Genomic DNA, 26,140 nt, shown 5'->3' with positions numbered 1-26,140 from the left:
TGGGTCAAACCTGCCTTTTTTCTAAACGGCGAATCTGCAGAAGCAAGCAACAACGCAGCTTTCATCGATTCCTGCTATTCAATCACAGGAGGCCCAGGAAAAACCGGAAAAAACTACCAGTTATGATGTACTGACGTTATGTTATGATTCGGTTACCAGTTCGCTTTCAAGTACACTCTTCCTAGGGTTGGGGTACTGCGGCGACCCCCGCTGATTGATGACGGAAGACGCGCCGTGTGCACAAAACGCGTAGGCGAGTAGAAAAAAGAAAAAATAGGGGGTCGACGATAAGAAAAAGAAGAAACTGTTACGCATTTAGTTCAAAACGTGTATCGCAATGACGAAGACTATCTCTATACGAATTGAATCTAAAAACTATCACTGTCAACTACGTTAATAAGCTATGATTGCGGATAAGATTAATGTGACAATTATGTGTTAATTTAAATGTTAATAAACAGAAGATTATTAGTGAATAACGCTCTTCTTCAATGTAATGCACATGCTGGACATAGTGATTGGCGCGCGTTTTTCTGGAGACTGTTGGTTGGCGCCAATATATTTCCTGGTGACGTTTACTGATAGATATACCTAATTTTATGCACACTCCACATTCGCAATCGGATCAATGGTTAGAACATGGGATTAGAGCAATGATGGTTGTGGGTTCGATTCCCTTAAAAGCCTTCTCAGATTTTTTTATTTTTAAATAGTACTACCCGCTGTCGGTTTTTGGAACATCCTGTTTGAATTTATCAGTTTTGCTATATTTCCGGTTGAGGTGAAAACTGAGTTGATATTTTCAGTCTGGGGACAGGGGCCCCTCTTAACGGCCGAATGAGCGAAGTGACGTCCGGGCGGTCGGGGCTAAGTCATTTGCGGGCCACACGGAGTTAAGCCCACAGTGGTATCTGGGCCGCAACTAGATGCTTGGTCACCCGGGGTAAGTGCGCATTTTGGCACAGCCTTTGTAATGTTGAAGGAGAGGTTTGAGAATACCACTCAGTGACAGCTAATGTGAGTGGGATTCGAACCCACAGCCTTCGATGCTAGAGTCACGTTAACCACTACACCAATTCATTTCATTTTCATTTCATTCCGTGCACCGCCCAGGCTCTATCGACCATTGTCAATTTTAGCCATTGCCCCGGATGAGGGGGCTGGGTGATGTCGGGTGCTTTATTATGCATATAAAAATATAAAATACATGAACACTGAATATAAAAACACATTAAAAAAAAAGTATATACAGATTTAAATATTTCTATTATACAATATACAATTTATTCCGATGAGCTCTTCTGATGTATTTTTTAGCTTTATTGAGCTTGACCCCTTTGTTTTTCTCTGTGGTCAAGCTCCAGGTCCTGAACCACGTTTTCCCTCATTGGCTCGGGTGGGCCTCCGCCGTAGCCAGGTCCTGCAACACACGAGGCCAGGTCCTGGACAACGCGTCTTCCCTCGTTGGCTTGTTGACTCCACTACACCAATTGCGATCGAGAATTCCAGATAAAAGTAAAGAATATATTGTTAAACGTAGCCACACACACACACACACACAGAGAGAGAGAGAGAGAGAGAGGTAAAATATGTTGTCGCCAACCAACATATCGTCTTTCGCCAATGCTAAGCGCCAATTTTAAAGCCACCTCGTTCATGCATTGCGCTGTAGAGAGAAAGTACTCTCTCTTTCTCGTTAGTCCCGCCATATGAAGACGACTTCATATACGTGTATTAAGGGGTTCTACAGTATGGTATCGCGCGCGCGGGTCTTCTTTGATCACCTGCTATATCTCTTCATTGAGACAGAGCGGCGGGCCACGATCTGATAAAAATAGATGACAATACGGGAATGTGTTCTGGGAAATACCGGTCATATGGTCATTATGTACACAACTACATGGATATGGGGGGAGAGCGAAAATTCAACGATAAATTAAAAGAAAAGAATCAATCAATTGCCAAAAAAAAAAAAAAAAAAAAAATGATCGGCACTAAAATTTTCATCATGGCTTAGTTTTTTTTCTTCTTTTTTGGATGAATAGAAAAAATATTCCAAAATTTTTTTCACTAACACATAACGCTGTAACTCAACGTATCCAAAAGCCCCTCTCGTAGTTTCCCGTAACGTAAATCGGAGGGGGAAAAAAAGAGACATTTATCATGCAAAAGTTTGTCATCAAAAGTCAGCAAATCCGAAACCCCCTCCCCTCGATGCTGACGTAATACTTGAATGATCCCTTACATAAATCTGTATGTAACAACGACGGGCGGATGGTTAACTAAAAGTACGCTGAAAATATTAAAATCCATATGGCAGTAAAAGTGGTGCTAAATCAGAAATTCTGATGAATTGTGCTGATGAAACTGGCAGTTTAAAAATAAAAAGAAGAATATTTTTTTTGGTGAGAGAAGGAGGTGTGGGGGAAAATTTTCTTTGTCATGTGATTCATAGCCTTTCGTGAATCTTTTGTAAATCAATACACGTGTTGAAATATTGGTCAAGGCCACGGTCGATAATATTCTTTCTCCATCAGATTTCACGGCTTTTTAGACTTGCAAATCCCGAAGACGCACTTCCAGGCGAAAAGATATATTATCTCATAACCCTATTTATGACGCCCTTCAGGACAGCGTAATCGTTATCTCACTACACGACGGCTCTTTTCCTATTGGCGTTTCCACAAACGCAAGACTTTCAGAAAACATATTCCTGTGAATTTCCACTTTAATATCGTGTTTCTCATCAGAGGATACAGTGATATCTCGGCTAACGAAGATGATTCGTTCCGGAATCACGTTTGTTAGCCGAAACGCGATTTCCCATCGGTTTCTATGGGAAATCGTCTATTTCGTTCCAGGACATGCCCAGAATTTAACAATGTCTTTTAAAATACCAAAGAGCGTTATAAAAAAGACAAAAACTGACCGAAAGCTGATACGAACAGCTTCAAAATTGAATAAATAAGATTTTACGGGAAAATGGGGTGCTTAAGATCATATTTTATTTTACATCATGCACAAAACACCAGCTTTAGTCTACTAATGCCATAAAGCTTTGGTCAACTGAAGGCAAGGGCGTAGCCAGGGTAGACTTGGGGTCTGGTGGTCCCCCCGAAATGTGAGAAAATGGCCGAAAAAAGGGAAAAAGATGGCCAAATCAATAGTTGTATCACTTTGGTCCTCTCCCCCACTCCCGAACGAAATTTCTGGCTACGCCCCTGACTGAAGCTGGTGTTGACACAACCCATTCGTAGGTGTCGAACACCATTTGTGTCTCCATCCATTTGTGATTTGGTCAGCTCATTTCTGTGTCTGACACATATAGATGGGAAAGATAAGCTCCTAGAATGTCTAGCGATTATTCACCTTCAAGCACAGCACAATAACAGCAGTCACGCCTAAGTTGTTGTCACAGTTTTTTTACGGGCGAATAGTAATTTGTCTATTTTTTTAAGATCTGCAATTACAACCTCCTCATTTATGGTCACTCGTCTTTTACGGACAAATTTTTTTGTCCCGTCTGTTTCTCCCAAAAGAGGGGTTTTACTGTATTTGATTGCCTTCGATTAGTTTTTTCGTCAGAAAATGTCTTAAAAATATCAAACTCGGTTATAGCGACAAACTTTCGTGGAATCTTCGATGTCGTTTGAAGTGAGTTCAACTAAAAATAAACAATTTTTTCATTGAAATCAATGAAAAATAAAAAAATTATAAACACGCGTTTTTTGGTCCCGAAGCAAAAATAATTTACGGGTAGATTAAAGAAATAGGGGAAGTTAAGAAAAAATCATACTGAGAAAATAAAAATGAAACCATGCTAATCCTTGGAAAACACAATTATCTCCAACTCAAATAGGAGAGAAAAACAATAGGCAAAAAACGAAGAGATCGATATAGTTTATAAGCCATCAATTACCATAATTTCTTATCTTTCATGCCGGAAACAGAAATAAATGTTCACTATTTTGTGGAGGAAGGAACGAAAAAGAGGAAGTTTTTCCCATTTGTAAACCCGAAAAGTTTGCAAATTAGATTTTAATCTAATTTTGTCAAGCGGATTAACCATCCGTTCAAAATATTCGATTACCCAATCGCAATTTCCGTTGCATGATAAATACTGCACTGCTCGGGATTATGCTCCCACTTCGTCGATCTAAGGATGAAGCTGATGGTGAGTATCGAATTTGTGTCTTCCGATTGATTACAAATCAGTTTTTCACTGAACAGGGAAGAGGGGGGATTTGATCACACCCATTTAGTTTCTGCCTGGTCCGAAAATTATTGGGTGAGCCCTCCCCCCCCACCCACCCAGCGTACGCCTTTGTCTTTATATGCATTTTTATTTTCGACTTGACACTCTCAGGAGATCTCCGAATATTATTTACAAATATAAATACAACGCCACAACAGGCAAAATAAATGCCCAACGAGGTGGCTGAGAAAAGGATGCCCATAAAAATATAGATGTCATATATTTCAAAAATACAGCAACCCAATTAAAAATGCAATTAACACAAATTATAAACAATATATACACGTGATAAAATATTATACAATGCCCATAAAGAATACTTATGGTTGTCTTATTCTAAGAATGGATAGCTTCTCGATTTACCCCAACATGTTTATCGTATTTCTTTTTAAACGTGTCAATTGTGTTACAATTTACTACCTCCGGGGGTAAGCTATTCCATTTATTAACAACCCTATTAGAGAAAAATTCCCTGCGACACCACAGCCTTGCATTGTCCCTCACCAATCAATACTCGTGTCCCCTTGTAAAAGTAGTCGATTGGCGGTGTACTAAAAGTTCATGGTCCATCCTATCCATCCCATTGAAAATTTTGAACACTTCGATCATATCTCCACGACACCTGCGTTCATCCAATGTAAACATATTCAAAAAATGAAGTCTCTCTTCATAACTCAAGCCCCGTGTGCCAATAAGGACACGCGTATCTCTTATCTGCTCCCCTTCAACCAAGTCTATGTTCCTCTGCAGGTATGGTCTCCAAAACCTTACAGCATACTCTAGTCCAGGACGAACTAAGCCTCGAAAAAGCGGAAGAATGACTTTAGGAGAACGCGAAGAGACCTTTTTGAAAATGAGACCAAGCATTCTATTCGATTTTTTGACCATCGCTGAACAATGTTCAGAAAACCTAAGCCGCTCGTCAATGAGAATTCCCAAATCGGTGACCCTAGTTACATCCGGGATAGTGAAACCATTCAACTCGTAAGAGAACCGTGGGTTGTTCGAACCAAAATGAGCGACCATGCACTTATCAACGCTAAACGTCATGCTCCATTCATTTGCCCATGCTGCAATCCTGTTTAAGTTGGTCTGGAGCAACTCCCTATCGTTTTGATTCCCGATTACCCCCATTAGCTTCACATCATCTGCGAATTTGCTAGTAATCCCATCGATACCCTGATCGAGTTTATCGATAAAAAGTGAAAAAAATGTGGGACCAAGGACACTTCCTTGAGGAACTCCACTTGTGACGCCTGTCCAACCAGAGAATTCCCCGTTACACATGACTTTCCCTTCCTGAACCCATGCTGATTATCCGACAATACATTATTCTCGTCTATCCACTTCACAAACTGCCTTTTGATGATAATTTCCAAAATTTTCGAGAGGGAGCTCGTCAAACTCACTGGACGATAATTGGACACAGCTTCTCTAATACCCTTCTTAAATATCGGAACAACATTAGCAAGTTTCCAATCCCTTGGGACGATACCCTCAGCAACACTACTTCTGTATATCTGCGACTGGCCCCAACAATTCATTAGCACATTCCTTGAGGACCTTGGGGTAGATATCATCTGGTCCTGGTGCTTCGCCTATTTACTTATTTTTTCCGTGTCCTCAAAATACTTATCTCATTTACTCAATTGTTTCCGGTCCTCAAATTATTTTTCCTGTTTTTTTGTTTTTTTCCCCCTGTTCCTTTTCCAATCTCAAAATTATTTTTCACCCACTTATTTTCTAGTCCTCAAATTATTGTTCTCATTTATTTACATTTCGGAACAGGTGCTGTATAATCAAGAGATTGGCGATGTTTGGCGACTTTTTTTTCGGCGCCAAACTCATCCGATGTCCGGCGTCGTCTGGAATTAACTATTGCGTTATTTTTAAAGCGAACTGTTATAGTGGTGTGAGGAAGAAACGTGTTACATATTAAGATTTTTTTGAGATTATTAAATGCATTTTGAAAATCGTTGGCATTATTACAGATATGTTTGACGCTAGAAATTTGAGAAAGTACAATATTTTTGAAAACCTTTTTGCTGATATTTGAATTGTGATTGGTTAGAAAATTGACTTTGAAATTAGTCTTTTCTCTTTTGTCGTGGATACCAGTTAAGGCCATATTGTTAGCAATGTTTAAGTAACAGAAATAAGCTTGATTATTGTTGTGATTAGTTTTTTTTAAGATTCAATGTGCTAGGATAGACTTGCTGGCTGATTTCGTGAAAGTTGTTGTAGTTGAAGATTATTAAATCATTAATGTATCTGAAACCAGTAATATTAAGAGAAATTAAATTTTTGTTTTCAAAATAATGCAAGAAAATATTTGAAAAAGCACTAGAAAAACAAGTCCCCCATAGGAATCCCTGTGGTTTGTTTATATAAACAAATACAATTAAAAAGATTTAGTTCTCAAAAATACAAAATTTTGCAACATTCAACCATTCGTGTTTTTCCATTTTTATGTTCAAAGTTGTTGTAGAGAAATTCACAGATGCTAAGGATCTCATTATGTGGAGTGCTAGTGAAAATATTTTCGAAATCAAATCATCAAAATCATCAAATCAAAATCATCTCAATTGATCTAATTTTATCTGTTTTGAGAAGTTCCAAAACTTTGACATTATTATTGATGATAATGCCGGATTTGCTGTTGTCAATTTCTTTGAGAATATTATGAAGCAATTTAAAATCATTTCATTCAATCAATTCATTTAATTTTAAAAGAATCGAAATGAAGAAAGGAAATCAGCTTGATTTCCTTGACGTAAACATTGCTAACAATATGGCCTTAACTGGTATCCACGACAAAAGAGAAAAGACTAATTTCAAAGTCAATTTTCTAACCAATCACAATTCAAATATCAGCAAAAAGGTTTTCAAAAATATTGTACTTTCTCAAATTTCTAGCGTCAAACATATCTGTAATAATGCCAACGATTTTCAAAATGCATTTAATAATCTCAAAAAAATCTTAATATGTAACACGTTTCTTCCTCACACCACTATAACAGTTCGCTTCAAAAATAACCGCTATACTTGGGCCTTGCACATGGTACACTGCACCTTCTGCATCTATTTTATATATTTTTAAATTAACTGCAACTTCGCTTTTTTCTTCAACTTGACAAAAACATTTGCTTGGCATTTTCTTTTGATTTTTGAATTCTGGTACTACAGCAGAACGTCGGGGGATTGAGCATCTATTTAGGCTATGGAGGCCAAGAAATGCTCTCAGAAACGTTCTTCGTCAAGCCAATGTTAGGGTGTTTCGTCTTGTTGAGAACCCTAGACATTGGCTATAACTTTTTTCATTTTTGAATTCTTATTTGAATTTTTCATTTTTGAATTCTTCGATTAATTTCTTTTTGAAATTTTCATTGTTCGTATATTTTGCTTTCTCTTTCCAGTTGACATAATTTTAATTTGTTTTTAGGTTTTCCTATATAAAAAAATGGAACTTTAACAATGTTTTTTCCCTACACTGCAGACTATGGTGCTGGTATTGGTGAGTTTCGACAAAAATTAAATGTTCATAATGTTACATTTTTCTATATATATATATATATATATATTTTTTTTTTTTCCAGTTCTGAAATTATTTCTCTTACTTATTTATCTTTTTTCTCCTCAAACTATTTATTTCATTTATTTAGTTTATTACGGGTCCGCAATTTATCTTTCCCACTTTTTTTACCTTTTCCCGGTCCGTAAATTATTTCTCTCAAGTCTTCAACAAGGATTTATACACAAGTCCTCAAATAATTTATTCCACTTATTTAGTTTCTGCCGATTTTGTACAGTCACGCCATAAAAATTAGGTTGAACTCTACGGATGTGAACCCGGCTTTAGAGACCTTAGGTTTTATTGAGACGCTACTCACAGAGTAACAAACGTTTGCCCGTTTATTATATGCCCCGTTTTAATTTTTTATTCTTACTAGTAAAAATCACACAAACGATGAATGATTCAGCGGCGAAAAGATTCACCCAATTCAACAAGATAGCAGTGGGCTGTATGTTGCTTTTCCAGTTGTTTCAGATAGGCTGTGGTAGCGTCGGCGATGAAGAAGGATATCGTTACAGTGTGAAAAATAACGTTGTCGATGGTAAGTCTGAATTTTTGGATTAATTTAATAATTTCGCGTGGTAGTAATCATTTGTAACGAATCCTTCAATTATGTCGAATTTATTGGCACCGATTATTATATTTGAATACCGAGATTGTAGTCTGAATTTTATACCGTAATTCAAGCGCGGCTGCACGGAGCGCGACTCTAGGTGGCGCCAAATCCGATTTTTTTGCCAAATCCGAAACCACGCCAAAATAATTTTTTTTGTTAGAAATTGTTGGGATTGGGATAAATTGGGAGGGGTCAGCAGAGGAAGTACCGAAAATAGGTCCCGCAAGGGTAGAGATTTTGTCTGGAGCTGCCCCTGCCTTCATTCAGCAACATTTAAAACAGTTTTTTACAAATGAAATATAGAGACAAAGCTAACGCAAAACACTGACTCCCCGCCCTCCCCTCTGTCAGCAAAATTTCGTCAGAGGCTTAGAATATTTCATATCTTCAAAAAGGGGTGGTTGATTAATTAAGCAACCTTCAAACCCCCCCCCCCTTTGTCATCAAAAGTCCCCCCCCCCCCGATGCTGACGTAATACTTGAATGACCCCTTAGCGCAAGAAGCAAGAATTGACCCGATTATACAAGAAAAAGCTCGGGAAGCTGCAGAACTCGGACTCATCAACTTTCAAAGCTCCAGATGGTTGGTTGGATCGTTTTCTTGTGCGTCACAAAATTGTATTCAAGAATTTTTTTGTTGGCTTCAGGGGAAACATAATGCAGAGGCCATCACATAATTCAGAGATCACGCCATTAGTGATCCCCAAGATGAAGGAGGTGTTAGATTGGTCTGGCGCTCTACATTAACTGATTCACGGTCAGGAGAGACAGGGCAACAACTTTTTCTAATTTGATTTTTTAGGACAGGGTGTCCACATAAATTTTTTTTTCTTTTAAATTTAGTGACACACCGCATTTTCAGTCTCAAAACTGATAGAGCATGATTTCTGAACAGATTTTGAGCATTTTTTTCATTGACACCGTACCTCTATGATGAATGGTTGATGAGGTAAGGGTCGAATCAGGACTTACAGGACACCCTGCACATATATTAGACAGACAATGTTCCATGCTTCTACTAGAAATAATAAACCATGCAGAGCTGTTACCACTTGGTCACACTGTCAGATTCTTGAATTGTAGTATTTATCCATGTTTTATTTGAATGAATGTGAAATTTATGCAGATGCAATTACATAATGGTTTCTTTTTTGTGCTTCAGTTGCAGACAACATCACGGCAGAGCAAGCATTCCTGGTCAATTTTCCCGGATTTAGTTCGGTTGAATCGTTGCTGCGGTCATTGGCAAAGCAGAGACACGCACCGAGGATTGCAATGAATTTCCTCACCGAATACGATTACATTGTCGGTATGGGAAAAAATCTTTATAAATAGCAGTGTATCATTGCACTACCTTATATCCACGGGGTTATATGTACACCTTACCTAACCCGTCGTCCACAACACACAAAAACCAAGTCCTTAAACTATTTGTCCTTAGCTAAGGACGAAAAATGCATTTTGAATTCCTTTTTTACGACTGTTCCCAACTTAAAATCTCTCTCCGACAGCAATTAGATGGATTCGTTCTTTCTCTGGACCAGAAAGTATTCTTCAACAGTTAGGACGTGGACCGGTGCCGGTCCACAAAAAATTCCGCCCAATATACTGTATTTAGACACTCTACATAATTACAAAAATGATCATGACATTTGTATTATTACCTCTATCTTTGCGTCAGCCGGCCTGCCAATTATTTCTCCTATTTTCGATCATCTATCTATCTTCATTCTATATTTCTTGGATCCGCAAGTTATTTTCCATATTTATTTTTTGTGCGGGTCCGCAAATTATTCCCTCTTTCTAAGTACCTTTTGCTGGTCCATGAGTGATTATTACTTTTACTTACTTATTTTTTGCTAGTTCGCAAATAATAATCTTTTAACTCACTTCTTTTATGCTGATCAGCAAATTATTTTTCTTACCTTTTTTAGCTGGTCATCAAATTATTCCTTGTTTTCATGTATTTTTTGCCGGTTCACAAATTATATTCGTTCTTTTTATTTATGTCTTGTCGGTCAGTAAATTATTTATTTCATTCCTGCCGGTTCGCAGGTATAAGAAGGTTAAAGAACACTTGCCCTTGACGTCATAGCACTAGAGCAGCGGTTCTCAACCTCTTTTGACTCGCGGAACCCTTTTCAGTATATAATTTCTATGGCGGAGCCCTGCTTGACTCTAGGAGCCCTTTTTTGTACATAATTTTTATGGCAGAACATTGTAGGCTTCTCTTATTTACTTATCTATGAAATTTACTGATTCATTTTATTTTCCTCGAGTCACCGCGGAGCACCGGCTGAGAACCGCTGCACTAGAGTAATCAAGATGACTTTCATAGAACTTTCCATTGAAGAAGACCATATACAACACAGAATAGGCGATGAATTTGGCTAGAGTCGCACATACAATAACGATACCTTGTGTCTTTTGCAGTTGGCTCCGGTCCCGGTGGTGCCACGGTAGCTGCGAGACTTTCCGAAAAGCCATGTGTGAGGGTCCTCCTTCTGGAGGCGGGAAAAATACCACCGAGACTTACGGAAGTTCCTGGCATTGCTCGAGTTTTTCTGGGGACCGAAATCGATTGGAATTACTTGACGGTGCCACAGTCGTATACCGGAACTGGACTCAACAACAGGGTGAGTAAAGGGTCCGAAGATTTACTAATTTTTAAATTTCTCACCATAAGGTGATCGATAATATTAATAATTAATACCGATAATAATATTTATCTAATTTTTTTACGTCTTTCTTCATCATGCGTGCCCACAGCAAGTGCTATTCCCAAGTGGTAGAGCTGTAGGTGGTGCTAGTACCTGGAACGCCATGTTCTACATCAGGGGGAACAGGAAGAATTACGATGACTGGGCTGAAGGTGGAGCCATCGGATGGAGCTATGAAGAGGTTCTACCTTATTTCAAAAGAGTCGAGAAGAATCTGAACCCTGATTACATTGAAAAAGGTAATGCCATCCATCAAGGAAAGAGACTTTCTGGACAGGCCCGTAACTAGGCTGGGGCAAGCGGGGCATCGCCTTATGGGCAACGAGCTAAATGGATCCCCAAACCCTTCTATTTCTGAGCATAATTCTTTCAAGGGGCCCCTAGGAAAAAGTCTGCCCCGGGGTCCCGAGAAGGCACGCTGACGGCCCTGTTTCTGGATATTACTGCCAAGGTGGACTTCGGGAAGAAAAGTTGTTTGTCGAACCTGAATCTTCTTACAAGTCCGGACAAGTACGCTATCCTATACACCCAAGAGAGACAAAACTTCACTTATCTTATAACATCCTTCTCTACCACCACCTTATGGGCGAATCAACTTTAGGTAGGGCTGCCACTATTACTACCACTACTTGACCGTACATGCACCTCATAAACATATTTCTATGTGGAATTTCTAACGGATTGATATACATCGGAATGTGCGTTTGTGTATGGCCCGTAACGTATGCATGTTGCCAAAGTTGTGCTTGTTGCGCGTTCTTTCTGGTGCTGCCACCTGGCTTCCATATTTTGAAGTGAAGATGGTTAATGCTTGGATTTTCATCGTGTTGCGGGTAATTTAACTTAGAGCAGACTGCAATTGCTTTACTCGGCCCGTAACGCTACTATGTGTGATATAAAACAAGAGAAGTCGTGTCTCTTGCGTGTATAGGATAGCACTCTTGCCAGTACCGCAAGAGGGTCCGGGTTCGATTTCCATCGAAGACAAACAACTGTTCTTCCCGACGTTCATAAATATTGATCTCACTTATTTGCCATGCTAATTTTTACCCCCGTGAAATACATTTTTAAATCGTTGCATATATTTCTAGCAATGCATTTCTCGCAAAGGGTTATTCGTTAGCCATATTTGGCGATTTCGCTGACAGTTAGTAATATTTTTGGCGAGAATCGGTGTTATCTCGTATTTAAGATCTCAAAAATTTCTGGTTTTCTCTCGATCAAATACGGGCACCCGGATCCACTTTTACACAGCATTTGATTGCACCTGATTACATTTTTCGCGAGGAAAGATCTCGAAAACTGAACCGCCAGTGGCTATTCACTGGCCCAGATATTATGAATTTGTAATGTTTTCATTTTGCCCTGGGGCTACGATGCTTTAAGACTGCAATAGGGACTTTTTTTTTTTAAATTTATAAATATTCAAATACAGTATTTTTGTTTCAGTTACGTAGAACATTAACAGCCTCCCTATCATAAAGGGTTCATCAGAACAGTCTTATAACAATCGAGGTTTCCTTGAGAACCTTCGCGTTGGAAACCCCTGCGCTGCGTAATGTTGAAAATAACTTTTTTTTCAGCATTGGTGCAATGCAACGCCGGGACTATGGTACGTATTTACTTTACATCGTCTTTTTTATAGGATACCATGGATTCAGAGGTCCTCTCACCGTGGAGACACCTCGATATTCTCCCACCGTCCTAAGAGCCTTGATTAGATCTGCAGATTCCTTGGGAATACCCGTCCGTGATGTCAACGGACGTTATCAGACAGGTGATGACAGATTTCGTTTCCATTTCGTTCAGCTCTGTTTGTGACTCAGTGTTTTTGTTATAACTCAGAGCCCGTATGCCAAGGGTGCACAACCTTTTCATCCCACGGGCCAGATATGCGATGTTTCTATCACTCGCGGACCAGAAACGTGCATAAAGAACGACCATATGCCCCGTATTTTACGGGACATTCCAGTAATTTTGGTCTTGACAACTTTTTGTATAAAAATGTCCCGTTTCTCCCCTATTTTAAACAAGGCTTAGTTGAATTTTTGGAATCAAGAATTGCGATTATTTTCAGGACTTACGAATTATATTATGATAATTATGGACCTTAAAACTACCATAATTAATTATATTGATGTAAATATATTCAGCTCACATATTTGTCAAAACATATACGTTTTTCATAATATTTTGCATGCGGTATCCATAATTTTCCGCGAATAGGAAATTTTTGCAGCAATTTTGGCGATAGTTAGCAGCTTTACTTGTCGTTGACAATTTTTTCTGGTTATAAATAGCAAATTCACTTGCCTTTGACAGTTTCTTTGGCTGTATTTGGAAACATTACTTGCCTTTGATAATCTATTTCTTTTTCGCTGCAACTAGCAACTTCACATGCCTTTGGCAATTTTTTCTTCTGTAATTGGCAATTTTACTTGCTATTAGTTACAACCAGTTACAGCCAAAAAAATTTCATATTTTTTTGGCTGTAACTGGCAGCTTTACTTGCTTTTGACAAAATTTTATCTGTCTGCAATTGGCAACTTTACTTGCTTTTGACAATTTTATGTGGCTTTAAATGATAGCTTTACTTGCCTTTGGCAATTTTTTCGGATGTCATCTTTACTTGCATTGACAACGTATTTGGCGATATTCCGTATTTTTATGAAAGACATATGGTTAGACTACGTGTTTTTATTGTGTTTTGTGTGTGTAGTACTTTCTACTGGAACAGCTGAGTGGGTCAGAGGTTGTGTACCCCTGCATACACAGTGAAAGATCGCTAAAACGACAATCGATATAACGATAAATCTCTCATCAACGGTATTTTTTCAAATCTTGTTTGGAAATATTTATAGTCTAGCTTGGAAATATTTATGCTAAGCTCTGCTGCCTTTTGATATAACGATAATCCCTCTACCACGATATATTTTTTTGTTCGTAGAGTATCATTATATCGAGGTATCACTGTAATAAAATATCGTAACTTGTAGGTTTCGTCAACCACCAAGCTACAATAAGAAAAGGTCAGAGGTGCAGTTCCGCGAAGGCTTATCTGGTTCCAGCTGATGATCGTCCGAACCTTCACATTGTTACAGGAGCTTTTGTTACAAAAGTAAATGCGACGATACATTTCTCGCCAAATTAACTGTTGTTTTTACCATTCTTTAGATCGGGGGTGCACAACCATCAGCCCGCTGGCCAGATGCGGCCCGCCAATTGATTCCATCCGGCCCTTGAAAGGTATGACGGTAGAAAAGTATCAACACTCACGCACGGGACACGAGTTATCTTTAAGATGATCATAAGAATATGGAAAATCGGGATCTATATAGTCAACGCATCGCCAATTACCACCAAAAAATTGTCAGGAGTGTTGCAATTTATAGCAAAAATATTGTCAAAAGTGTCACCGTTTATAGCAAAAATATTTTCAAAAGTAGCGAGTTTTCATTTGTAGCGAAAATATTGTCAAAATCAAGTTGCTAATTTTAGAAAAAAATCATCAAAGGTGAGAATTAGGTATTTTGTTTATTGTGGCCTTTGTATTTGTATTGTATTAAAAGTTGCCAAATTTTGCCAAAAAATTTCAGAGAACCATTTTTTCCTGCAGATTTTCGAAAAAAATTGTCAGAGGCAATTAAAGTAGCCAAATTTCACTAACATTGCTAAAAAAAAGGATAATGGGGGATATATAGTGCTGCTGCCATATAGTTGCAATGAATTACAGTTGTATTCTCTCGACCATTAGCCCACTTTAGGGAACACTGCTGTGGACGGATCAAGTGAACCCTTGAATGAAATATTGTGTGTGTGTATATATACAGGGTGATTATAAAAAAACTATCCCGACATATGGGCCCCTAACTATCATACCATTCACAGAAACTGAATGAAATTTTGGCATAAGGTATTTTGATGTATGCGCTCAAGAATGATATGGAAAACAACAGTATCACTCTAACAGTTACGGTTACAGTGAGAAAATTTCGAAAATATCAAATGGCAACACCAAGTTTTTTGTATTGAAATGTGATCTCCGTTGTGAAAAACCCTAAATAGCGTTCGAACGGCAACTGTAGCATGAAAATCACCGGCGGTAGATAGGCTAAAAGTGAGGACAACCAATAAGGACAGAGAAGCAGCATAAAATAAAGCATTTTATTGTGTTTCACAAATTTTCCACATGACCTTGTGGAGGACTAATCAGGCTGGGATCTCAGCCGAATGAAACGAACATTAATGCTCTGGTGCACGGCAAAGTCCTTTTTACTTTTTCCTTGCCTAGCTCCGGGGATTTTCGTGCTACAGGTGCCATTCCAACGCTGTTTAGTGTTTTTCAGTATGGAGATCGCATTCCAATACAAAAACTTGGTGTTGCCATTTGATATTTTTGAAATTTTCTCACTGTAACCGTAACTGTTAGAGTGACACTGTTGTTTTGCATATCATTCTTGAGCGCATGCCTCAAAATACCTTATGCCAAAATTTCATTCAGTTTCTGTGAATGGTATGATAGTTAGGGGCTCATCATATGTCGGGATAGTTTTTTTATAATCACCCCATATATATATATATATATATATATTAAATTTTTCCTCTTCTTATTTTTTTTTCAAAATCTATTATTATTATTATTATTATTATTATTATTAAATTCTTCTTCTTCTTATTAATTAGAATGCAATCCTTGAGTTTGGTGAAGACTAAAAATTCATGTTCGCTTCGTCGGAAGTACGGGAATAAATAGGACATCTTACCGAAAAGTCAGAACGGCAAAAAATATGGTAATGACTCATGAAATACGGGTCATATGTGTACTGCATATAGTTTCAGGTCCCCGAGCGATAGAAATATCGCATATTTGCCCGCGGACTTAAAAGGTTGAACACCCCTGCTTTAAATTGATTTTCACTCGTGTTGCTCTATAATAGTAGTATTAATACACAAGATGTTCCACAACTCTACTTTCAAAATGAGAGGTGTGATAGTACACGTCAAGGCAAATAATTTCTGCAGAGGGACCCAGGGTCGCAACCCAGTTATTTACTAAATAAAACACAATAACCATACTTCAAAAATCACCAAATTATGGCAACCTTGTTCATATTTTGAAGAGCGATAGGGAGATTTTCTCTTTCTAGACACATTATCGAGCTTATATTAAGTAATATAGTTCGATGAGACACAGAGAATTGTGACGGAGAGAAAAAAAATACCTTCCCTCTTTTTTCATTTCCAATAGCATTGTGTGCATGTGAGGGATATGTTTCATCCTCAGGATTGCTTTCGGACAGGGGCTCTTAACCTCTTCAGCCACGAACCAAAATCAAAAAAGATCAGCTTCACGACCCATCGGATGACTTTGTTTATCGCAATTAGTGTAACCAGTAACGCAGTAAGTGCATTTGTAACAGGAATGTGAGTGGTTTTGTAGACTCATAGGAAGCATATAGAAATGTCCTCTCCACTTGTCAATACAAGATTCATTGAAAGACTGGTTATTTGTGGAGATGAAGATTACGAGGAAGAAAATTCATCACTGAATTTTCCGCCCCGTGGGGGCAGTGATGAATTTTCTTCCTTGTAATCTTCATCTCCACAAATAACCAGTCTTTCAATGAATCTTGTATCATATAGGAAGCTCCAGCGAATCAAAGTTGGATTGTGACCCATGGCTCAAAGAATCCCTGGCTATAATTGTTTTTGTGTACGACCCCTCTCGGAATCAAGTGCGAATGAAGTATGGGTCACGATCGATATGCCAAGAATCCCTGCTTGAGGATTCTCCCCCCCCCCCTCTTTTTTTGTGCCATTTGCTTAAACTCTGGGTTAACATGCGTTGAACATAAAAGTAATTTGTGACCGTAGGTGGATATGTGTGGAATGAATGAATGTAGGTGACTACTCCCACGTACACTAAAAAGGGACGTATCACAGGCATAGGCGGGAGGTAGGAGGTGGACCATCACCATTCGAAAATCCTGCATTCGCTTACGTTTGCGACACCGTTGCACTGTAGAAATTGCTTGTCTCGACGTGTCACCTTACTGATTTCGGCGGTATGGACACCATGTATATCAATGACTCCCAACTTTTCATGTTTCAAGCACTCTGTGGAAAATCTGAATGTAATTTACGTATTTTTCCTTCCTATGTAAAAGCCCTTCAATCTTTAAACGGAACAGTTGTCATAAAATTTGGTTTGTTTCTATATGAGTGAGACGAAACTTTGTGTAGAGGTAGAGTGGAAGGTAAGGAAGGCAATCCTTATACTGTGGAATGAACTTGTCCTAGGTAGTCGCTCGGAATCACGTGATACGTGCTGGTGGTCGGATGACAGTATCGTCCAATAGACAATCGGTTGTTTTTTCTTATGCGTCAGTGGAATGCTCGCGAGTAAAAAAGAGCAACGGGGAGTTATCCGTTTTTTAGTGACAGAAGGAGTTAGGGTTCTCACGAAGTGCATCTGCGAACGAAGGAAGTGTACGGTGAACATATGCACTGTCATTGACTCGTATGCAGACTGGCACAAGCGTGCATCGAGCCTCAACTCCTTCTGCCACTAAAAAACAGATAACACCACGTTGCTCTTCTAAACATTCCACAGACGCAGGTAGAAGAATAAGCGATTGCCTGTTGGACGTTACTGTCAGTCGATCGCCAGCACATATCATGTGATTCCACTTAAACTTTCCTTGAACCTAGGGCAAGTGCATTCCGCAGTAGGGCTTTGCCTTCCTTACCTCCCGCTCTACCTCTACACAAAGTTTTAATTTTTTGCATTCAATCCACCGTTATACTTTCCGGGATACGCGGATGACTGGGAACCACCGCTATAAACCTGTAGTGTAGTAGTATCTAATCTTTTTACTCACTTTATAGTACTTTTCACCCTAACAGATTGTGATTCAAGATAAACGGGCCAAAGCTGTCATGTTCGATTATTCTGGCAAGAGGTACGAGATTCGTGCGAGGAGAGAAGTCATCGTATCCGCTGGAACAATAAACTCCCCGAAACTATTGATGCTTTCGGGGATAGGTCCTAAAACTCAACTCAAGAGTCTCAAGGTAAAATTTCAAATTCTTCTCCCAACACAATGTCTATCCTTATTTTTCAAGTTCTTTATCCATAGGGTATTGTTGTGTGAGGGAAGCTCAGAACTCACAAAAAATTGAAGGAATCTTAAAAAGCTAAAAGAACAAGAAATGAAGCATAAAAACGAACCATGTTCGTATAATAAATCGTGACCCAAAAAAGGTCACCAGATGGCGATAGAACTTCTACCGGGAGGGGATGATCAAAAACGTACGAAGTACCACTTGCTTCTGAAATGTAATACCTCGAGTAAGTAATATCAACAAGAATCACCACTGTCAGCAGTAGCACTGTCGCCGTGTTGGAACCCCGTTGGTGGCCCACTGGTGCTTGGCTGAAGTTGGTTTTTTGCTGTTATTCAACTTCAGGCGTGAATGCAAAAGCCGGTCTCCCACTAGAAAAAGTTTCTCCGCAGACACACCGATCTGCGGCCGCAAAATGCATGGTGGAAAATAAAATGCGATTTACCTCCCTGACTTTACTTTTAAGAGAACTCTGACACCTTAGTGCCCTATTCTACGCCAGGTATTTGTAAGGCAAAAAATAAATTATTTTAATGCATTCTACCAGCTCTTAAAAATCAACCCATCTTCTTTTGAAACACCCTGTATGTTTGCTTTCTCCTGAAATATAGCAAAACACATGAACGATTATACACCATAGTCGTAGAAAAGATGTATTAATATTGTATATTTAGAATGTAGTCATAAACAACGAAATTTTCAGCTGTGGTCAAAATGACCTCTCGTTAGTTCTAGGTAGAAGTACACAGTGTAGTTTCTAAAAATCAACGGAATGATTAAAAAAACCCTATTTTTTTGTTCCAAAGGATTCCTTTTGACAAATTAAGAAAAGTCGCAGAAGGAAATTTTCAAAATTTTGAAAAGATAGAGTTGCAAATTTCGTTCAAAGTTGGAAATATGGGGTCAGAATGACCGTCTCAAGGTAGTTCGTTTTAGCGTCAAAATGTGAATGAATTGATTATTTTTCGTAAGATTAAAATAGTTTAAAATAGATTCGCTGTTACTCATCTTTTGTGTTTAATTGTGTGTGTATATTATGTCATATTTATATTATATTTTTTTCTGTTCATCTGTAACACTCATTCTTATTTGACTAATTGTTTGTGTTTCACATCTATGATTGCGATTTCTAGTTTTATCTTGTAGTGCGTGGTTAAAAGTAAATAAATAAATGAATGTTATTGTGTTTCTGGAATCACATGGGATCCATTATCTTCAAAAAATGACTATTATATGAGTTTGAAAATTTTCAATCGATTTCTCTGAACATCAAACTGCAGATACCTGTGATAAAAGACTTACCGGTTGGAAATAACTTACAAGATCATTGTGCTCCTATAGTGGTATACGTGCTTTCGAACCAGTTGCGACCTTTCATGACGAAAATTACCGATCCTAAGAACATAGAACGGTATATATACGAAAGAACAGGTGAGATTTTTGAGTGAACATAATGGAAATAAATCTGTACCATGATATCTTCCTTATCGATATGTTTTCTAAAGAGATAATCAATCGTATTTCAGGCCCGTTGGCATCAACGGAAGGAGCGATTTCGATGGCCTTCTTGACTAACAATCTAAAAGGTCCTCCGGATTCGATTCCTGATCATCAGCTCTATTTCGTGGAAGGCTTACCTTTCGTAGCACGACTTCAACTAAATGCCCGACAAGATGTAAGTCGAATATCCAGTCACAAAATAATCGTAACAATCTTTTCGAATCAAGGTAGAGTGATATCGAAAGTTTCATGTTTTTTTTTCCCTTCAAACATTTGCACACAGTATTACCAGAGAGTGTTGGGACCTTACGAGAACGCTACGATGTTGTGGTGCTTAGCTCAGATCCTACATCCGCAGACTCGAGGAACAGTGACTCTGCGTTCGACGGATCCGTACGATTCTCCTTACATCGATCCGAATTATTTGGCGCATCCGCAAGACGTGACAGATGTTGTCGAAGGTATATTTTTTTACGGATACAATATGCTTGTATAATTTCAAAACTGAAACGGTCCAGTTTTCTTTTGTGAGATAAAATTTTGTTCATACATTATAATGGTGGTTTTTGAAGTGGGCATCGTGGCTCTCAGGAGCGTCTCATCGGGCTGAGAACGTTTACGTGTACTACGTACGATCCCGGTACGACACCCACACGGCTGTGGCAAAGGAGGACAGCTAAATCAGTGGTTCCAAACTGTGCTCAAAGAACACCAAGTGCTCTCTGCTAAAAATTTCTTGGTGCTGCGTGAAGATATTGGTGCTTGAATGACAGAACCTTTTTTTTTTTTTAAATTTTAATATGTTCGAATGAAGCACAGGGCAAATACAAAATATATTTATTCACGTTAAACACTTACTTGTTGGTTCTTCGTCGAACAAACACTGCCTTTAATTTCTTTTCTTGAACTTTTGTGCATGTTAAGCTTGCCTGGTATGGGATCGCCGTACGTTATTATTTACCAGCTTTTTAAGATTTTTTTCATTAGGAGATTGTTGTTTTCCACGGACCACTCTCTTCACAGAGAGCAGTTAGACCTACAACATAATACTGCACTTAACATAGCAACAACTTAGTTTCAACAACAGTTCGTTCAACTTTGTTACTATATGTAAAGGGGGTTGACATATTTACAGATGCAAGTGAGTAGTGCTGCAAGATATGCATATTAATGTGTACCCCTCTGGCTTTGTGCCACTTTAGTGTATCAAGATCGTTCAAGTGTTTTCAAAATTAGTGCTCTGAGATGAAATTTTCTCCTAAAAAGTGCTGTGTGACATGAAAAGTTTGGGAACCACTGACCTAAATGATTGCTGGCTGAGGGAGATGAGGTTGAATGATCACCAGACCAGGGAAGCCACTGATAAATTTTTGCTGATTCAAGCGAGACGCGGATAAACCATTAATAGGCCGAGGGAGTCAAAATTTTCTCTATGGAGATAGATAGGATCAGGCTGTGTGCGATTGGTTGAAGTAAAGTAAAAATAAAGTTCGATCACGGGTATAGATAATCACTAAGCAATTGATACCTTGGGTTAATGATCATCAATCCAGTCAAGGGAGCCGCTGGTAAATAGTCGCTACAGTAATGAACAGAGGAAATGATTATATTAAACCAAGGAAGCCGGGGTAAATGATCACTAGACCGACGAAGCTGCTGGTAAATGATCACAAAGGCAAGAGATCATCGGACGCTAAAAGTTGGAGAACCACTACGTCAGACTAACTTTTGACCTACCGTATGCAGTTTTGCTCATTATTCAACAATATATCGGGTGCAACTGTATTGTTGAATCCAATGCATCCAGTTGAGAAGTAGATAAATGTTATCGCTTTTTATTTTTATTTGATTGTGTTTAATACTTACTGGAGCACCATTTTTATTGTACCCAATATGTATAGGAATGAAGAACTGTAACAGGCTGGTTCTTTCGAAACCGATGCAGGGAATAGGAGCAAGGCCTATCGAAACCATTTACCCGGGATGCGAACAGCTTGTTGAGAACGAAGATGCTTACCTGGAATGTGTCGCAAGAGCTGTCGTCATGACTTTGTCTCATCAGGTTGGGACAGTGAAGATGGGTCATCCAGATGATCCGACGACTGTGGTTGATCCGAAACTGAGGTAAGGAACTTTGATTTGTTTTCGTTTGTTTCTTCTAACCACACAATGTTAGTCATTCTATGTCGTACAATCAGATACTTAGTCAAGATCACCTTGACCATATACCCTGCGATATTTGCGATTATAATTTTGCGACGATGCTCCCATTTACAGAACAAAAACGTGGATTAGTTACCGTTTGTAAAAATTTTATTGTAATAAAGGATACATGTTCAACCAAAGTGGGCCTTAGAACCATTTAATGTGCCTGCGCTCCCAAATCTAATTTTATAAATATGAATTAAGAAACAACACATTTTCAAATCACTTGAATGACTCGCGGCACATTTCAAAATCACTTAAGGGATCTGTAGCACAACATCAGATCATTTAAGTGGGCCCTCGGCATATTTTCAAATCACTTAAGTTACGCACGGCACAGTTCCAGATCCCTCAATTGGCCCACAGTACATATCCACATATCTCAAGTGGCCTGCGGAACATTTCCGAATCACTTGAGTGACCCCACGGCTCAGTTTCAGAGCACTTAAGAAACCCGCGGCACATTTTCCAGACCTCTCGAATGCCCGCGACACGTTTTCAAACCAATGAAGTGACCCACCCTCCCTTAAAAGTTGAGCACGCTTGTAATAATGATGCACACAAGTCAGTTGTTGTGAACCATCTGCGGAAATATCGTTAGTGGGGAAATGACGTAACACAGAATTAGCATCTCTACCCGTATCGCGTAGGCTTTAGACAATCCCGGAATAAAGCCGTATAGCGTAAATTACCATTCTTTTAAATGGAACATCGTCATGACCGTTAAAGAGAAAATATTTTAATAATGATTTAATTTTCATCCAGCAGCTGATCGAAAGTTTCCTGATTTCGATTAGAGTGATTATATCTTGATTTAAGGCGCCTAGGAATGAAGAGCGTACTCACATTCTCCTCTATCTTCGAAAAAAAAAACTGGTTTTGCCACTCGAAGCGACGTCTACTCGTTCAAAAAGGCAGGATAGGGCGCCGTTGGCTATAGCGAATGGTGACGACGGAACTTACGTTCAAAAGTTGTGGAAGGGTCAGCCTTGGTTTTCAAGACGCCCAACCTTGATTGTGCTAATCAATAACCAGTATATAAATGTCAATCCTGAATAAATGATGTGAATAATTAAATGTTAAGAGGAAAATTGGACAATGAGCAGCTTAGCGCGAAAACTTGATTCAATGAGCAGCATAATGGAAAGCTTGGGACAACGGACAATTATTGGCTCCGTGGAATATTTTGGTACAACTGACAAGATTGGTGAAAAGTTTAAAACGGTTAGGAACCAGTTTCTTAGTGGAAAACTTGGGACAATTGGCGGCTCAGTGAAGAGATTTGGACAATTCACAGCTAACAGCATTTGGTTAGTTTACCCTTCCCACACTTCATTTCGAATCGTGGTGTGAACGGAAGTATATGAGTAGCTGTTCATATTAAGTTTCAAACGATAGGTCCTGTGGTTAATGAGCACGATTATTATATTCTTACTAGCTTCCTGGGAATTCTTCAATTACTGAGAGGATTGGAAAAGTGGTAAACCATTATAAAGGAATAAACTATTTTATACATAATACTGGCAGCATTAAAGAAGTGACAAACCATTGTAAACGCATATGTACATCCGAAATGCATTGCTAAGGGATCACGGTAACAAAAGTGTAAACGTTCCGAAAGTGATTGTTGAGGCCCAGGAACCATTGTTGCCTGACAGTTTTTTTGCCCTTTTCGGGCATTTGCCCAACTCTGACGAACTTTTAAAGTATCCTATCGCTCAAGTTGCGTCCCGTTCGGTATATGTGCGAAATCTGGCGACGATAGATCATTATTATTATTAATAATAGATTATTATTCTCAATAAATGTCTATGCTCTAGAGCAGCGGTTCTCAACCAGTGGTCCGTGTGCACCTCCCAGGGGCTCCGCGGCGACTCGAGGAAAATAAAATGAATCAGTAAATTTGATAGATAAGTAAATAAGTGAGGCCTACAAGGTTCTGCCATAAAAATTATGTACGAAAAAGGGCTCCTCTAGTCAACAGGGCTCCGTCTCATAGAAATTATATACCGAAAAGGGCTCCGAGAGTTAAAAAAGGTTGAGAACCGCTGCTCTAGAGAACCTCACATAACGATGCTATTTGTCCATTTTTTCTTCTTCAGGGTTCTGGGAATCAAGGGACTCAGAGTAGTCGACGGATCTGTAATGCCAACGATACCGACTGGAAATACCGCGGCACCGATATACATGATTGCCGAGAAAGCCTCCGATATGATCAAGGAGACCATCAGTTGTTCACGACGTGAATATTAAGAATAGTCGTATTTTGCCAAATCATTGAAAGGAAGTAGGATATTTACATGTTGGCAGTCACTGGTACTAGTGCGATTTAGAACCTCGCTACCGTCGTGACCACGAAGTTTATGTATAGGATGTGCGACAAGTCCTGGACATATTAAAAAAAAAAATGCAACCAAACGACGAAAAAGGCGTGGTTTGCACTAAAATGTTTGTCGTGGCCTACTTTTTTTTTGATAAATTCCAAAAAAATAGTTCCAAATTTCACTCCCTGATGACACTGTAATATTCTGAACTCGACATAGCAGAATACAACCCAAACAGTGCATAATTACCGTTTCTTTCGATTTGCGTTGAATAAAACTACCACCAGGGGGTAGTTCGAGACAAAATCTCCATTGGTGTGGGACTTATATTTGGTGCTGCTTCCTGACTCCTTCCAATTTATGTAAACAATTCCTATAAAAGGAAAAGTCCCTCCAGAGCGGCGGGTGCACTTGTCGAAGAGTTTAGGACAGTGTTTCCCAAAGTTTGTAATATCGCCTCATAGGGGGCGATGGAATGGGTCAGGGGGGCGTTAGAAGCTGCGGGTATAACATGGGATCCTAAGAGTTCACTTGATTTGGGAGGGCGATTCGAAAAAAAAAAAAAAGAGAAGCGGGTGATTAAACAAAAAGTTTGGGAAAATGTAGTCTAGGTAACTAGATTCGAAAACTGAGAAAAGAGGACACCTGCGCGCACACCCTTAGTGACGACGATTTTTCCAGTTTCCACAGCAGATAAATGCTGGCCATTGAAACCAGCCGCAACAATAATTTTCCTAAGTCTAAAACAGAACCGCAAAAAAAGAAGAAAAATTCTGGGAATTTCGACGGCTATTGGTGAATGAGAAAAAGCTCCCCAAAAACAAGCTTGTCAATGAAGAGTTATGTTTCAAAGTGGGAAAAAATATTTCTTAAGAAAAAAAAATTCAGAAACCTTAACCTTTTAAAATGAAGGCCAAAAAAGCGAAACGGAAGAAGGACGCTTGAAATGACATCAAAAAGAAGGACTTCTGGTAACTCCAGAAGAGTCTCCCCGACTACCATATGAGCACCTTTCGAGCTCAGGGTAGATCTGGACCCATAGACTAAAGATATATACTACTATTATTACTATATGTCTGGACTAGAGTTTCACAAACTTTATTGTTCTACCACCCTTTTCTTCCGATCTTTTTTTAAATCTCATTCTCCTCTCCCCAATTGTTTATGTCAATTTTTATGTGTTATGTTCTTTGTGACACTGTGCCATCTGTGTGAGTGAAATTTCAAAATATTATATTTTTAATTTATACGCGATATTTATGACATGATAAGTATTTTCATGCGAAAACCGCACCTTTTTATGTCAATTGGTTGATATTTCAGTAATTTCTAAAATTTGTGTCCAGAACTCTTCGCCGATCTTGCACTTCCTCACCCTTGAGGAAATGCCAGCAAGAGAGAGCTGCCATACGCTCATATCACCGTATCATCATTTCTCATTTTTCGATGAACCATTATGTAAATTATTTCATGTGATATTGAAAATAAACCGAATTATGAGATTGCAGAGTCATAATTTGCGTATTTTTCAGGAACTCACCATCCTTTTAACCAATGGTGAAATGAATAAATTTTCAGTATTTTGCGGATCTGTCACTATGGGGGAAGGGGAGGAGGGAGAAACTATTTCAAGTGTTTTAACGTTTACGGAATAATTTGCCGTGCGGCATTAAAAAAATACATAAAATAATCAAATAAATAAATAATTGAATAAATAATGAAGAGAAATAATTTTTGAACAGAGAAATATTTTGTGGTGCGAGAGAAAATATAAAGAAAAATAAAAAAAATAAGAGAGCACATAAAAGAAATTACTAGAGA

General features: G+C 38.7%; 1 protein-coding gene across 1 annotated transcript; it reads left to right on the top strand.

The window, feature by feature from the left end:
• The first annotated feature begins 9,488 nt into the window (after nucleotides 1–9,488).
• On the top strand, nucleotides 9,489–25,264 carry LOC149084228 (glucose dehydrogenase [FAD, quinone]-like). The gene is made up of 11 exons (XM_089235282.1): nucleotides 9,489–9,754; nucleotides 10,879–11,081; nucleotides 11,215–11,404; nucleotides 12,811–12,942; nucleotides 14,162–14,283; nucleotides 18,072–18,239; nucleotides 19,571–19,721; nucleotides 19,817–19,965; nucleotides 20,074–20,251; nucleotides 21,692–21,914; nucleotides 24,098–25,264. Exons 1-11 carry the CDS (start codon nucleotides 9,721–9,723, stop codon nucleotides 24,246–24,248), a joined length of 1,701 nt encoding a protein of 566 aa, XP_089091408.1. The 5' UTR covers nucleotides 9,489–9,720; the 3' UTR covers nucleotides 24,249–25,264.
• The last annotated feature ends 876 nt before the right edge of the window (nucleotides 25,265–26,140 follow it).

The sequence above is a fragment of the Pholcus phalangioides genome, unplaced genomic scaffold (assembly GCF_987345545.1).
Source record: "Pholcus phalangioides strain wild (caught in Gottingen) unplaced genomic scaffold, Ppha-v1.0 ptg000008l_1, whole genome shotgun sequence".
Classification (NCBI taxonomy): domain Eukaryota; kingdom Metazoa; phylum Arthropoda; class Arachnida; order Araneae; family Pholcidae; genus Pholcus; species Pholcus phalangioides.
Note: the sequence above shows the minus strand (reverse complement) of the source record. Positions and strands in the feature narration are given on the sequence as shown.

What these genes read in the sequence shown, in the direction of transcription:
- LOC149084228 (XM_089235282.1), top strand. Translation starts at nt 9,721, where the DNA reads ATGAATTTCCTCACCGAATACGATTACATTGTCG. An exon ending in CTCAACTCAAGAGTCTCAAG is followed by an intron (nt 18,240 to 19,570) that starts GTAAAATTTCAA and finishes ATCAAACTGCAG; the next exon opens with ATACCTGTGATAAAAGACTT. An exon ending in CGTGACAGATGTTGTCGAAG is followed by an intron (nt 20,252 to 21,691) that starts GTATATTTTTTT and finishes CAATATGTATAG; the next exon opens with GAATGAAGAACTGTAACAGG.